The sequence below is a fragment of the Acomys russatus genome, chromosome 12 (genome assembly GCF_903995435.1).
Source record: "Acomys russatus chromosome 12, mAcoRus1.1, whole genome shotgun sequence".
NCBI classification, from domain to species: domain Eukaryota; kingdom Metazoa; phylum Chordata; class Mammalia; order Rodentia; family Muridae; genus Acomys; species Acomys russatus.
The window spans coordinates 15,749,811-15,763,499 of NC_067148.1; the positions used below are offsets into that span (position 1 = coordinate 15,749,811).

At 38.9% G+C, this 13,689-nt stretch overlaps 1 protein-coding gene across 1 annotated transcript in view; it reads left to right on the forward strand.

Annotated features, from left to right (window-relative positions):
• The window catches only part of Pard3b (par-3 family cell polarity regulator beta), a 979,071-nt gene that overhangs the window by 133,374 nt on the left and 832,008 nt on the right, over window positions 1-13,689 (forward strand). Inside the window, exon 2 of the mRNA XM_051153919.1 lies at window positions 2,135-2,236. Coding sequence (XP_051009876.1) covers window positions 2,135-2,236 — 102 coding nt within the window. The remainder of the gene's footprint in view (window positions 1-2,134; window positions 2,237-13,689) is intronic.

The following is a 13,689-nucleotide window of genomic DNA, read 5'->3' on the forward strand; positions in this document are numbered from 1 at the left end:
TTAAAAAAACAGCTCAGTGCAATTAATTAACTTGGACTTCATTTCTAGGCAGGTTGTAAAAAAACACGTATTCTTGGTTGTGTGTCTATGTGGAGAAACATGTTGCTTGTGACATGGCTGTATCGGGGTTTAACCTCTGAAGATTTCTAGGGAACCAATGTAGTCTGAAGACACTGTCTTTTGTATAAGCCAAGAATACTAAATCTAGAACCTTAGATCCTGTATTTAGCTCGTCTTCGCTAACACAGTTGCTTTGAGTTGGCACAGGAGATCTCTGGTTACAGGATCTGAGAGATGGGTGCTCTGTGCTTTGCCTGTCTGGCTGTGTTCTTACAGCTCATAGTTTTGGCTTCTCACCTGAGCAATAGATAATATATTTCAAGTTTTCTAATAAATCATTTGTTTAAGTATTTGCACTTATAATGGTAGAATTAGAAGCAAATGAAAGCTTTATTCTTCCCGGAGGTGCTCTTCAGATACTGTATTTAAACACTGTATTTAAACAACAACAACAACAACAGCAGCAGCAGCAGCAGCAGCAGCAGCAACAGAAACATAATTTTGAGATGTTTAAAGCCCAGGGAAGGAGAATGCCTTCAGAGTTTAGTTCTGTCATTGAATTGCTTTATGTTGCGTTATTATAAAGTTGTGTATTTGGGCCGCACCGCAGTAGACCTCCATATAGATGCCTTAAAGAATCACTATTTTCTAGCGTGCCCTAGCTTTTCACCAGGGGTCACAGGGAAGGCTGTATAGCAGTCATTTCTATTAGCTTTTGTAAAATCACAATTGCATTCTGTGGGTTCTCCTAGCTCTTATTCTTAATAAAGATTCATTTGATAAGGCTTACAGCTTTATCATAGGGGATTTCAATCTCCTTTTAGAAACTGGAATTTGTTCCTTTACCGAGTGTTTTATAGCTTAATGCTTTCCTACTTTTTAAGGTTAAGAATCATAGAACCAAGTTGGTTTTAGCTTGTCTAGTCCTGGAAATCGAAACTAATGTTTTAATTCACTTCATTTATTGGTTTATATTGCTTTCCTGTTGTTACATTCTTTATTTTCTTACTTTTCTTGGAAATAGGCTGTGCACAATTGAAAGAGCCAAATCATAATTACATGTAATATCAGACTTTTAAAAACTAAACATTTAAAAAATAATTGTTGGAAATAATCTAAATCATAAGGTCAATTTAGAGAACTTCATGTTCAAGTCTGAACACAGGTACCCAGAAACTAGCACGCTGTGGGAAACGGGAACAGGGCTGGAGTTTTTTCTCTGGGTACTCCTAAAATACTGAAGCTGAGGAGGCACACCGAGCATGGAAAGCTAAAAAGGCAACCGGGTCTGTGGGGGTGACCTCCCTCTCCTCAATTCCACTACCATTTTCTGAAGAGATAGCTGTGAGCCTTCCTTATTTCTGCTTTGGCAATTTTATATTACAGTTTGAACTATCTAAAGTCAGCAAAGTATCTTCAAGATTATTCTTCTTTAGAATATTTTTGGCATTACTTAAGTTGGAGTATGCTTTTCAGGTTGGCTGGGCAATTCCTTTTCTGCACCGTAATCTGATTCAAGAAAAATGTGTAAGACAGCTATTCTTAGAGTCAAACAGGATGAAAGTGAGAACCATTTATACAAAAGACCCTTTGTTTTGTGGTTATTAGTATGTCAACTTAACACAAACCTAGACATAAGCAGGAAGAGGGACACTTGATAGAGAAAAATGTCCCCATAAGATTGGCCTGTAGGAAAGCCTGTAGTCCGTTGCTGTTGTTGCTGCTCCTGTTGTTGATGTTTACTGTAGGAGGGCTAGGCAGGTAGTCCTGGGTTCCATAAGAAAGCAGGCTGAGCAAGCTATGGGGAGCAAGCCAGTAAGCAGAACTCCTTTAAGGCCTGTGTTTCAGTTCCTGCTTCCAGATTCCTGCCCTGCCTTGACTTCCTTCAGTGACTGCGTCCTACGAGTTGTACTCCCCACGTTAATTTTGGTCATGATATTTAATCACAGCTGTAGGAATCATAGCTAAGACAGCCAGTAGAGCATATTTTTATTGAGATGAATTATTTCTCCTAAAGTGTATCTTACTTTGGTAGAAATAGACTGACTCATCTAATTCATTTGTTCCACCACAGGATCCTGGATACTGGGTGAAGATTCATCACTTAGAATACACAGACGGAGGAATCCTGGATCCGGATGACGTCTTAGCAGATGTTGTGGAAGACAAAGACAAGGTAGATGATTCTGCAAACGTTCTTCATCTTCCTTTATCTAGCAGCATACTTTCAAGACATTGGGTTTCTTAACAAACTCGTGTGTCAGTTATTATTAAAAGATACCATCTGTTCAGGCTTCACCTGGACAGCTCATAAATCAGAGTTCTTCATCACGCATTTGCCTGAACTTTGTCGAAGTTTGGGAACTTGTTTGCGGTGGTCTAATTAGCAGACTCTTCATTCTCAAGAGTTCCCAATACATCTCAATAAATTAGTGTCAGCCACGGAAGCTGTTGGAGTTGCTGCTGCTGCTGGCTCCTGAGCTTACTGCAACAGTTGCTAAATATTCATCTTAATGCCTGAGGTTGGAATGTGTTTTGTGTTTTACATTGGCGAATGTAGTGGGGTATGGATGATGACTCAAGAAGTGCTATGGTGTAGTTTTTTTTTCTCATATAGATGGCACACTATATCGTGCGACTGTCTTTCCTCTATGGCAATCTGCACCCTTACTCCACGAGAAAAGCAAAGCATTACATGGAGTACATTGAGTATTTAGGAAGCTTTACAAGTATTCTGTTAACTGTTTGGGAATAATTCACCACAAAGGTAGCAGCCTAATGGCAGTTTTCTTTTTAACTACCTTGAGAAAGGTATAAAGCACACTATTCCATGGAAATATCTTGGACTATTACGATTGGAACACTGTCTTTAATATGAACTATGTGTTGTCCTCAGAAATGGAACTGCGTCCACGGTTTCTTCTGTACACCCTTTGCACTGTTCATAGTAGCTTTATTTATATTTGTGACATGTTTCTCAGTGTCTCAGTGTGTGTATGTGTGTGTGTGTGTGTGCATGCGTGTGCATGTGTGCACACTGGTGTTAAACTTATATTAATCTTTGCAAAATAGTTCTGCATTTGTTCTGCAACTTATGTATGGTAGTCAGCCGTTTCAAAGGGGAGCTGTGTCTCTAAGTAGATTGCTAGCTCCTAGATGCCAGGGACTACAGATTCTTACCTCTTTTGTGTTCCTTGGGTTAATAGTATCTGGTGATGCATTTAAACAGTTCTTTTGTTTGTGGTTTCTATTGAAAGGGTTTCACTCTAGCTGCTCTTCTTCGCCATTAGCTCAAATAATTCTCCCTCCTCAGCCTCTTGAGTGCTGAGTTTACAGCCTGAGCTAAAGAATATTGTATGATTCCCCCGTAACACCAAACAGTGGAATTTTTTTGCCTTTTCCTAGTGTACTTTCTACTTCTTCCATGGGAACACCATCTTCCTGTGAGATAGCTGAGATGCTTGGCTTGATAGTCAGTGAGGAAGGCAGCATCCATACCAAGTCCTACTGCAATGAAATGATACGCTCAAGAAGGGACAGAAGAAACTGTCTCGCCGAAGCCTTATTCCAAACCCCGTTTCAGGAAGGGAGATTCTGTTAGCAATACCTGGGAGAGCTGTCCAATACAGTGCTTCCCTCTGATGCACTCTTTCAACTGTTTCTGCAAAGATTTTAAAATCACACTCTGTTTATTATCAACAGAAATGCCTTATTTTGTATACCTTTTTGTAGCTTTTATTAAGTATTTTATTGTTTACATATACATTTATATTCTTACACATATATTCAATAACTATGTACAGCAAGAAGAACCATGAAACAATCAGGAATCATGTAAATGTTACATTCTTAGTGTTTCGCTTTTTGTATTTGGCAGCCTTGAAGAAAGCATCTTTCCTATCTTGGTGCATCTAAAATTCTGAATGTAAATCAATATCTATCATTTGCATCATTATCAACTTAAAACATCTATCTAGACCTAAAAACATCTTAACCCCTAAACAACTAAGCTTAATTGTAACACTAAGCTATCTGGTCTTCAGAGACTTGAGAAGGAATAAAATTAATTACCTGAGTATAGAGGGGATGCAGGTTAGCAGTTTCCCAAATGAGATGATGACAGAGACAGTTTACTGCCTGAATAGTCACCCAAAACTCTCTTTAACATGGGAGCATCATCTTCAGCCTTTTGGCCCAATATATCTGACAGACATATTTGTGAGCCAGAAACTTTTGAGGACTTGCTTACCCTGTCATGGCAGAGTTTGGCCATGGACTCCACCTGCATTCAGGCTTGCCCTTTTTTATGCAGATTTCTCTCTGTGGTAGAAACAAGGGCATTTTGCTCAGTGGTTTGTTTGGCACATTTGAAGTCATGTCCATAAGGAGGTTCTTTGATGCTCATCATCCTCTTTGAGGTAGGCTGGGTGTTGCCAGGAGTTAACCTGTCTCATTATCAATGAATCTTTAAAACAATAAAAACATTGTTAAATGGGACTCAACACCATTATTACTTAAGGAGACAGAGGGAGATAATCAGTTAAAATCCTGGCAGAGGATCCGTGTACGTTAGGTTCAGCTTCAGCTATTCTCGTAATGCACTTTCATAACTCTCCATTGTTCTACTCAATCGATAAGGATTTGCACTTTTGATGTTGCCTGAAAAAAAATCACTCCAATTTTTTCCTTTTGTTAAAAAAATAGTAAAAAAGAGCTTTCTTATTTTTCCCTGATGTTCTCTGTGCAGTCTTAAGATTCTTACAGCTCTGATATCTAGTGTGGAAGCAGGGCCTGCCAAACTCGATTCACTTACTTTTTAGTCAGTTTAGAGTAAGTAGTAATATCAACTGATGATTTGCAGATGCCCGGTACATATCAAACCTGTCCCAGGATGTTCCAGGCACAGTTGGGCTTTATAACCACCAATTTGTAAGCTGGCTGCCTAATACTCTTTCACAGAAAGAATATGGACAGGCAGCAGGCACAAAGAAGCTCGGAGCAATGCACATAATCACTATGCTAAAGTTATAACATTTCCTTTCCTGCGATGGGCTACCTGCAGGGCGAACTGGCAAGGAGGACCTGTTAATACCCTGCAAGCAAGGAACGAAAGAGCAAAGACAAAAATTAGAATCTCAAAGCAGTGTCAGCTATGGTCGCTTCACTTGTGGAAAACCCATCAACGCAGTTCAATAAAGGCTGGAACCCAGAGGCGGGATGGTTTGACGTAAAATGAGGGAAGGATATAACAGAGCTCACTTAAGTTTGCTAAGGAGGTGACTTCTAAATCCCACTGCCTTGTTGCTCAATATCAAACTTTTGAAAAGGTTCGTTACATTGTGAATTATTTTACTTTTGGCATGGTTAAAGAAGACCACTGCAACATAGTATTTGAAAGTACATAGCTTGCATGAAAATTGAATTGCTGCCACGTCATTATTTAACATCTATTATCAATAACATATAGTACACAAACACAGGAAAAGGGCTGTCTTTGGCCGAGGGGGGGGGGGGCTAAGCTTGGAAGCAGACCAGGAGTTCTTGTTGGCTTGCACAACTGTGCACTGACCCTTGAAAGCCACATGCCACCTGGTTCTCAGGTGCTATACTATTGGCTCAGCTTTCTCTCTTGTTTTTGGTATAGGTGCTTGATGGCCATCGTATAAAATTTTCATCTGCCTTATTTAGCCTCAGGTTCAACGATTTGTTCAGTGGCAAAATGTTAGTTAGTACGGTGTTAGTGTAGAGGAATTGTGTGCCAAGTGTGCGCTGCTGTCTTTTAATATTATGGTATTGTTATTACTGTATTTTCACTTGCATGTTTTGATTTAAGTACTAACTTGTTTAAGTACCAAAAACATCAAAGAAACTAACTTAATGTACATTTTAATAGTTTTAAATGAATATTATAAATTTTTTAAAGTTATTAAATTGCTCAAAATAGTTGTATAGGAAGATACTTGATTAACATGACACAACATTTGGATTAACATATTATTATATTAGACATGAAAATGCTAGCAGGACTAAATTTAGAATGAGAACACTTTATGAGAACACACTGTCTGCTAAAATACTTAGCACTGAAGCATCTCATGTCATATTCAAATAGAGACTAGTGTGCAAGATGAGCTGACCTAAAACCAGAGGCACTACCACGTTTCTATCTGAGAACACTCTGTTGCCCTCTAGTGGACAGCACAGTCACTTATAAGCCAGCTTCCTGAATTTGAAATTTGACACTACTCCTTCCGAAAACATCTTTTGTGTTTTTAATGTAGCTCACAAATCAGAAGTGGTAGTAAGGCGAGAGTTTGCACACATACATCTGTGTTCTCTGAATTTTCTAAGACAGCCAACGGCATTCTTTGCATTTACAAACTTTGTTTCTGTTTTTGGATTTCTCAGCTTCCTTTTTACTGACTGAAAAGCTGATAGCTGATTGTGATGAGATCTGCTTAACTTTTGGTGTGTAATTAGTCAATTCTCGGTGGATATTGTGTTTTGCTTGGGAAATGAGGGTGCTACATTAAACCTTTTTCGGAGAACCTGAATAACTATTTTAAGAATCTCATGTTATTTTTGAACACCTATTTCATTAGTCATATTTCCACCTCAACATAAAGTATTTGTTTCAAATCTAATATAGGGATTTCTACTCTAAAACCTTTACATTGTTTTTTTGGATCTTGAAGTTATCAGATGCTTAGAGGATGTTTGACAGTGCTTCAGAAAGAAATGCAAAAGCTCGTAAAAGAAGGAGAGAGATGCCTTTGCCTGAGAACTTCCACAGCACGTGCTTCCAGGTGACTTTCTGCCTGTAGAGTTATGAAATGATAGAATTTTATATCTGAAGTATAATAAACATATGGACTGATCTTAGTATCTTCCTAAGGAGGAAATATCAGAACTGGGAAAGTCTCTTGGCCTCCATGCCTGTGGCTGGTTTCTTTCCTGAGTCCATTTTTGTATTTCCTCTTTGGAATTCTGACGACAAGTGGAGAGCATCAATGCTGCTGTGGCAAGGTGACGTGTGCTGGGGGACTTCCCTGTGTTCTCTTTTCTCTCTTGTGTCAGTCGAATCTCCTTTCCCCTAGTCTTCAAGGTTTGAGTTCAGCAGTTATTTCAAGAATTTTAATCATTTATGAATACAGTTCATTTTTTCTTTTCCCATATATTTATCCCCTCTTTGCATTTCCAGAGGTAACAATTTTAAATTTATAAAATTCCAGGCTAAGGTTATGGTAACTGATGAGGAATGATCTTCTTATGCCTTGTGGACTTCTTAACTCTAAATTGTGCTACTCCATTGGCTAAGAGATTGGATTCTGAACACATTTACCTAATTTCTTGGCTCTTTCACCTATATAGCTTTCAGCAAGTTAGCCCCTTTATTTGTGTCATGGTTTCCTCATGGTAATTGTAGCTAAAAAAAAAAAAACCAAACAAACAAATGCAATATGTTTGTGTTATATTGTGTCATGTGTGATAAGTAATCTAGCAGCAATTTAAAGCCAAGTGCTCAGGAGAGTGAACACAACGTCATCAAAAACTGTTATGTGCTGTTGTGTTATGTTACATATTACATTTAGCATTTAAACATTAAAGCAAGAAAAACTGGTTTTACACTATTCTAAAAGTATTGCTTAAAGCATAGTTCTTCTAGGAACGTGGCTTGCTATCTGTATTTACAGATTCAGAATCTCTGGATTCAATCAATTGTGAAAATTCCAGAAAGTATAATTGCATTTGCCGTATGTCAGGTGCTTCACTGAGTCTGGACAGATCAAGTGGGCCCTCAGTCTCTCTCCAACATTTGTTTTACTGTTGTTATCTCTAAGCCCAGGATGGTTGTGCCTACTGTCAAGATGTATTGGTTTTAACCCCCCCCCTTGTCATTATTTCATAAACAATATTACACAACACCTGATTATGTGATATTTATGCTCTGTTAGGTATGCATAGTAATGGGCCCATGATCTAAAGTACATGGAAGCTACATTTGGGTCATGTGCAACTTCTTGTCTGAAGGGAATCCTAGGACCAGCCTCTGGGATGCCAATGGGCAATGGTACTAAATGAAAGCCAAGACTTAAGCCATAGGTTCTTTTCTGAGGCCCCATAATATGCACGGGTTCCTTCCCCCAGATGTTTGAAGCATCTTAAATGTCAACAGTAATAAGGCTACTGTTTCATTCTTACATGCACCACCCATTTGTTCCACCCCTTCAGTGTTTCATATGTTTAGTATGCTGGTTGATCCCTCTCCCTGGTCTCTGCTTAGTTAGGATTCCATATATACACACCCATATATGTATATGTATACATAAATTATATATAATTTGGTTATATATATTATACATACACATATATAATATGTATAAATTATGTATATATATGTTTGGGTTATAAAAGTATTGCTCATTTCCAGTGCCTATAACTATTCCTAGCTCTTCATAACTATTCAGATAATTGTAGAGTGAATGAATGAATGAACGAACGCTTTGCAATGTTAAGTCATCCTCTCACTCAGAATTCCCATTTTCTCACTGGTTAGCTGAGAGTGGTGAATGGTCTTAGTGTCACAGGGAAAGTTACAAGTTGTGTGTGAAAATTCCGTGAAGATGTTAAAGCACCATGCTGTGGAAGGTTTGGCTGATATGTAAACATGTTTTTGTTTTAATCCCAGGTGTGGGATATGGGGGCTGCTCCAGTTTGTCCACAGCTGATAACTGCCTCCTGGGAGGGCAGGTGGTCTTTGTCAGTTGTGAAGTGCCTCCTGCGGGGGCGTGGTCTTTGCCATGGGCTAAAAGCCAGATCTGGAGAGAGAGGGGGGCTCTGAGAAAGAAGAAGGCTCCTAGTGCTCCTGGCTGCTGGCGATGCAGTGTGAGGAGAAGTTGGAAACGTCCTGAAATGAGGACTGGACTCGCCCCAAGGAACTGAAGACCCTGGATGGCAGGAAGTAGCTAAGGAAAACTACGCCCTTTCTCCCCACTGACCTTTCTCTCCTACCTGATGTTGGGGTGTTGGAAGGGATTGGGGTGAGGAAGAGAGGAAGAGATTTAAGGAACCCAAAATAGAAAATATATTTTAAAAACACAGCAACAGCACTATACACATACTAAATGCACTTGTATCTCCTCCTCAATTATTTTAGTGAAAGTTTTTTATTAATATTTTTTACACATACATTTGTATTATTACACACACATACAATAAACTATGTGCAGCAAGAAGAACCGTGTAACAATCAGGAATTATATAAATGTTGTACATTCTTAGTGTTTTAACTATTTGTATTTGGCAGCCTTGAAGAAAACATCTTTCCTATCTTGGTGCATCTAAAATTCTGAATGTAAATCAATATCTATCATTTGCATCATTATCAACTTAAAACATCTATCTAGACCTAAAATCATCTTAACCCCTAAACAACTAAGCTTAATTGTAACACTAAGCTATCTGGTCTTCAGAGACTTGAGAAGGAGTAAAATTAATTACCTGAGTATGCAGGAGGTTCAGGGTAGCAGTTTCCCAAATGAGCTGATGACAGAGACAGTTTGCTACCTGAGCAGTCACCCAAAACTCTCTATAATGTTGGAGCATCATCTTCAGCCTTCTGTCCCAGTATATCTGACATATTTGTGAGGCAGGAACTAATGAGGACTTGCTTACCCTATCTTGGCAGAGAATTCAAATGTAAGATTATTCTTCACACACATTATATATATTTCTACTCTAATATGTGGCATTGTACCCATATAACTCAATGAGAATACAAAGTTCCCTTTCAATATTTTGAAAGTCCTATTGCAGGCTGTTTAGGATAAATAAGTTATACAAGATAATTGTTAGCTGATCGAATCATGGTCAGATCAATTACTAGTGTGTTTTCATCATGGGAATGTACATCTTAGGTGCAACAGATAGATATGACTCTATAGAAAGATGAGAGAAAATAGGTAAAATAAGGTCTTCAGAAACCTTAGAGACATACAGAATATGTCATTTGAAAATGTTTTTGTTATTTTAAAGATTCATTGACAATGAGACAGGTTAACTCCTGGCAATACCCAGCCTACCTCCTCCTTAGTTTTTATCCCTTTTTCAATAGCCAGGTCAAACTTTTTATTTATTTATTTATTTATTATTTTATTTTATTACACATGTATAAGACAAACTACATACAGCAGGGAGAACCATGTGACAATCATGAGAATAATGAGTTCTATACATGTTACAATCATAGTGACTTGGCCATCTGCATTCGTCTTGTTTGAAGTAAATGTTTTTCCTGTCTTGTTGGGTCTAAATTTCCAAATGAGATTCAATATCTATCCTATCTCAACTCTAATATCTTAACTTCTTTATCTTGATCTAAAATGATCTTGTCTCCTAACCAACTAAGCTTGGTTGTAAAACTATACTATCTTGTCTTCAGTGCCGCTCAGAGACTTGAGAAGGAATAAACTTAAATTCCTGAGCGAACCATCAGTGTGGGTTAGCAGCTTCCAAAATGTATAAATTGACTTAAGACAATCAAACTATTTTTTAGTAGTCAATGTTTCAGATCACCTTAATCCTAAGTGACTTTGGGGGTACTGTAGCTTCATATCCATAATTAATATTTTAATATGAGCATTAATATTTTACCCTTGGCATTTTTGAAACTCTTGGGATTTTATTATGTAGCTTGCCTTCATAAGCCTTAGTGTTGTCTTCCCAAATCCTTGTAAGCTTGTTTAATACTGGGATGGTATTTAAAGATATTTTTTAGCATCTAGATTTCTTACAAGTTCTTTTTTCTTTTGTTGTTGTTGCTTTTGTTTCTTTGATGGGATTTCAATATGTAATCCAGGTTGGTCTTGAAATTACTGTGTAGTCCAGGCCGGCTTTGAACTCACAGAGATTCACCTGCCTCTGCTTTCTGAGTGCTGATATCGAAGGTATTTGCTACAAGACCCTGGTTGTACTTTGGTCTTATTAAACATCTTTGGTTTTTTTCACTGATAAAGTTGAAACTAGAATTGAGGCTTTCTAATTTTCCACCTTTTTGTTCCAAGAAACTGCTTTCTCCCTTTTAAATATTGCAGTAGGACGCAGTGTGCAGGCCTGCACCAAACCCGGAAAAGCACTTTGCATGAATACCTTTGTGACCTTCCTATGGCGAAGATAAATGGTGTTGGGAGATAGTATCTAAAACTAAAGTAATCCTGATGATGGCCACGTCAAATATGGGCTTCCTGTGCCTTCTGCAGTTTAGTTGGTTGGCAACTGTAGCATGTATGTGTGTGGGCAGGTGAACCAGAGGCAAGGGGAGCATCCCTGTACAGAGGCCTCTGAGGTTCGGATTCAGGTTGTTTGTTGTTCATGCCCAGTGAAGCAAGAGTTTCATCAGCGGTCAGGAAAAAGAAATCATCAGGCATGATGGTACTGCTCATATAGTGGCTTACGTCAGGCAACAAAAAGTAAATAGAACGTGTTTGCAAGAGTTCAGATTTGACAAGGAAAAGATCCTGTCACGTTTGAGATCACAATAATGCTTTACTCAGAGCTAAAAGTGTAACCCAGAGAAAGAGTCAATGACCTCACCTTTCACCTTTCAGTGTGCCCTTAGCCATAAGTTGCTTTTCTGGACACTGGCCTACAAAATTTCTCTCACATCCTTTTCCTCTGAAGCAGTCTATATAGGTATATATCTGTGTCAAGATTGTGGGACAGTCAGTCTTCACAGAAACATTTATTTCTAGTTGTGTAACTTACAAATTACAATTGCAGTGCATTGTTTTAAATTACATCAAATAGAAGACGGCGGGATTTACAAAACATCCTCTTTCAAAAGCACAAATACATGTAAGTGCTAATTGGTCACCCATCAAGTGTGCATTAATTAGATTGCACTCCACGAACACCTAGCTGGATCCAACTTCTTCACAGCAAGGTAGTAGATTGTCACCTTGTAGAGGACTGGAATTTGGTAGCATGATTCTAGGTTTTTCTAGATCTTCTACCATTCCTTGTTTACAATCTTTCTCGTTAGTAAGGTCAGCTATTCCTGCCCCAACTGCACCAAAGGAGGCGACGGCCCAAATGAAATTATGCAGCAACACTTAAGACTATGGGAGACCAAAGAAATCCTTTCATTTTTAGCATTTGTCAGAAGCTATTTATGGATACATTTCCTTGTAGACCAGAAGGGACTTGCAGTGGTGGTGTGAGCAAATTAAGCCACTTAGGAACTTGAGAGAGGCGTAGAAGGAAGGAAGGCAGCCTGTGTCAAAGGACCTCACTCTCCTATCAAAGAGAGGCCTAGGGGGAGGCAGGTAGTAGCAGGAGGAATCAGAGAGGAGAAAGAAAGGTTAGGCTGCACCTTAGAAACTGAATGGGCAGGAAGTACTGCAGTCAGTTTCACAGTCAGGAAGCTGCAAACTGTAGTGGAAGGACATTTATCTTCAGCCTTCAGCTCCTAAGGACTCAGAATCTTGAAAAGTGTGTGTGTGTGTGTGTGTGTGTGTGTGTGTGTGTGTGTGTGTGTGTGTGGTGTGGTGGTGGTGGTGGTGGTGTGTGTGTGTGTTCACTACTTAGTGAGTTGAAGTAGATGTTAAGAAATGGGCAGAGGTGGTGCTTTTAAGAGATGCAGAGGAGGAAGGGAAGGACTACATCCGGTTTAGGAGAGATGGGATCTCAGGGAATACATCAGGAAGTTGTAAGAACAAGGCAGCTACACCGTCTACACCCCATGATCAAGGAGCTTGGTGTGGCCTCAAACAGGCCAAGGAGGTTGCTCTTCAGTAGTGACAAGTTACTCGTGGAGCTTAGCAAGCTGTTCAGCTCCTTGGAAGTTCCACAAAGAGCTGTGGGCCATGTAACGAGCTGATGGGAGCATCACACGCTAGGCATTCTGCATGGGCTGTGCTGGTTCTCCTGTTCCCAGGGCTGCGACAGTCTATGTTATTAGTAAGTAAGTTGCACAGAGAAGCAGGCACGAAAGGCTGCTCTTGGAACTGAACTGGCATTTATCACACTTCTATTAGGTATTTGTTCTGAATTTTGTATAAATGCCTTAATTTATAAATGCATTTTAATAAGCAAGAATATTTGATTTTCTTAGTCTTTTAAATTATGGTTTTTGAAGTTCTCTGAGACATGGTGTTTCTGCTTAAGAAGAGAGTGTGTCTTTCTCACTGTCGGAATCCAGACGCTTCACCTGGGAATCATGACGGGATTTCTGAACTTAATACTGACAGTTTGAACATTTCTGGTTCTCTTTTTAGAGTTCCTCCTTTTGATGTTACCAATCAGTTTTGAAAGATCAAGTGACAACCCTTAAGCAATAAAGAAGAAAACCCTCTCTCATAGACTACAGGTGGAGGAAAACAGCACGGAAAGCAAGTTCAGTTATAATTTCTTTAATAATTTTGGCCTAAAATATATTATAATTCAAATACAGATATTTATGCAATCTTAACTATAAACTAATTAGAGTGACTGAAAAAGAGTCTGATGTAAGACAGATTTTCACAGCTGGAGTATCTGAAATATCCACACACAAAACTTGAAGAGTCTCACAGCTCTTAGTTGATAATCGGGCTGGAACTGGCTTCCTCTAGTCTGACAGCCTAGTGTGGC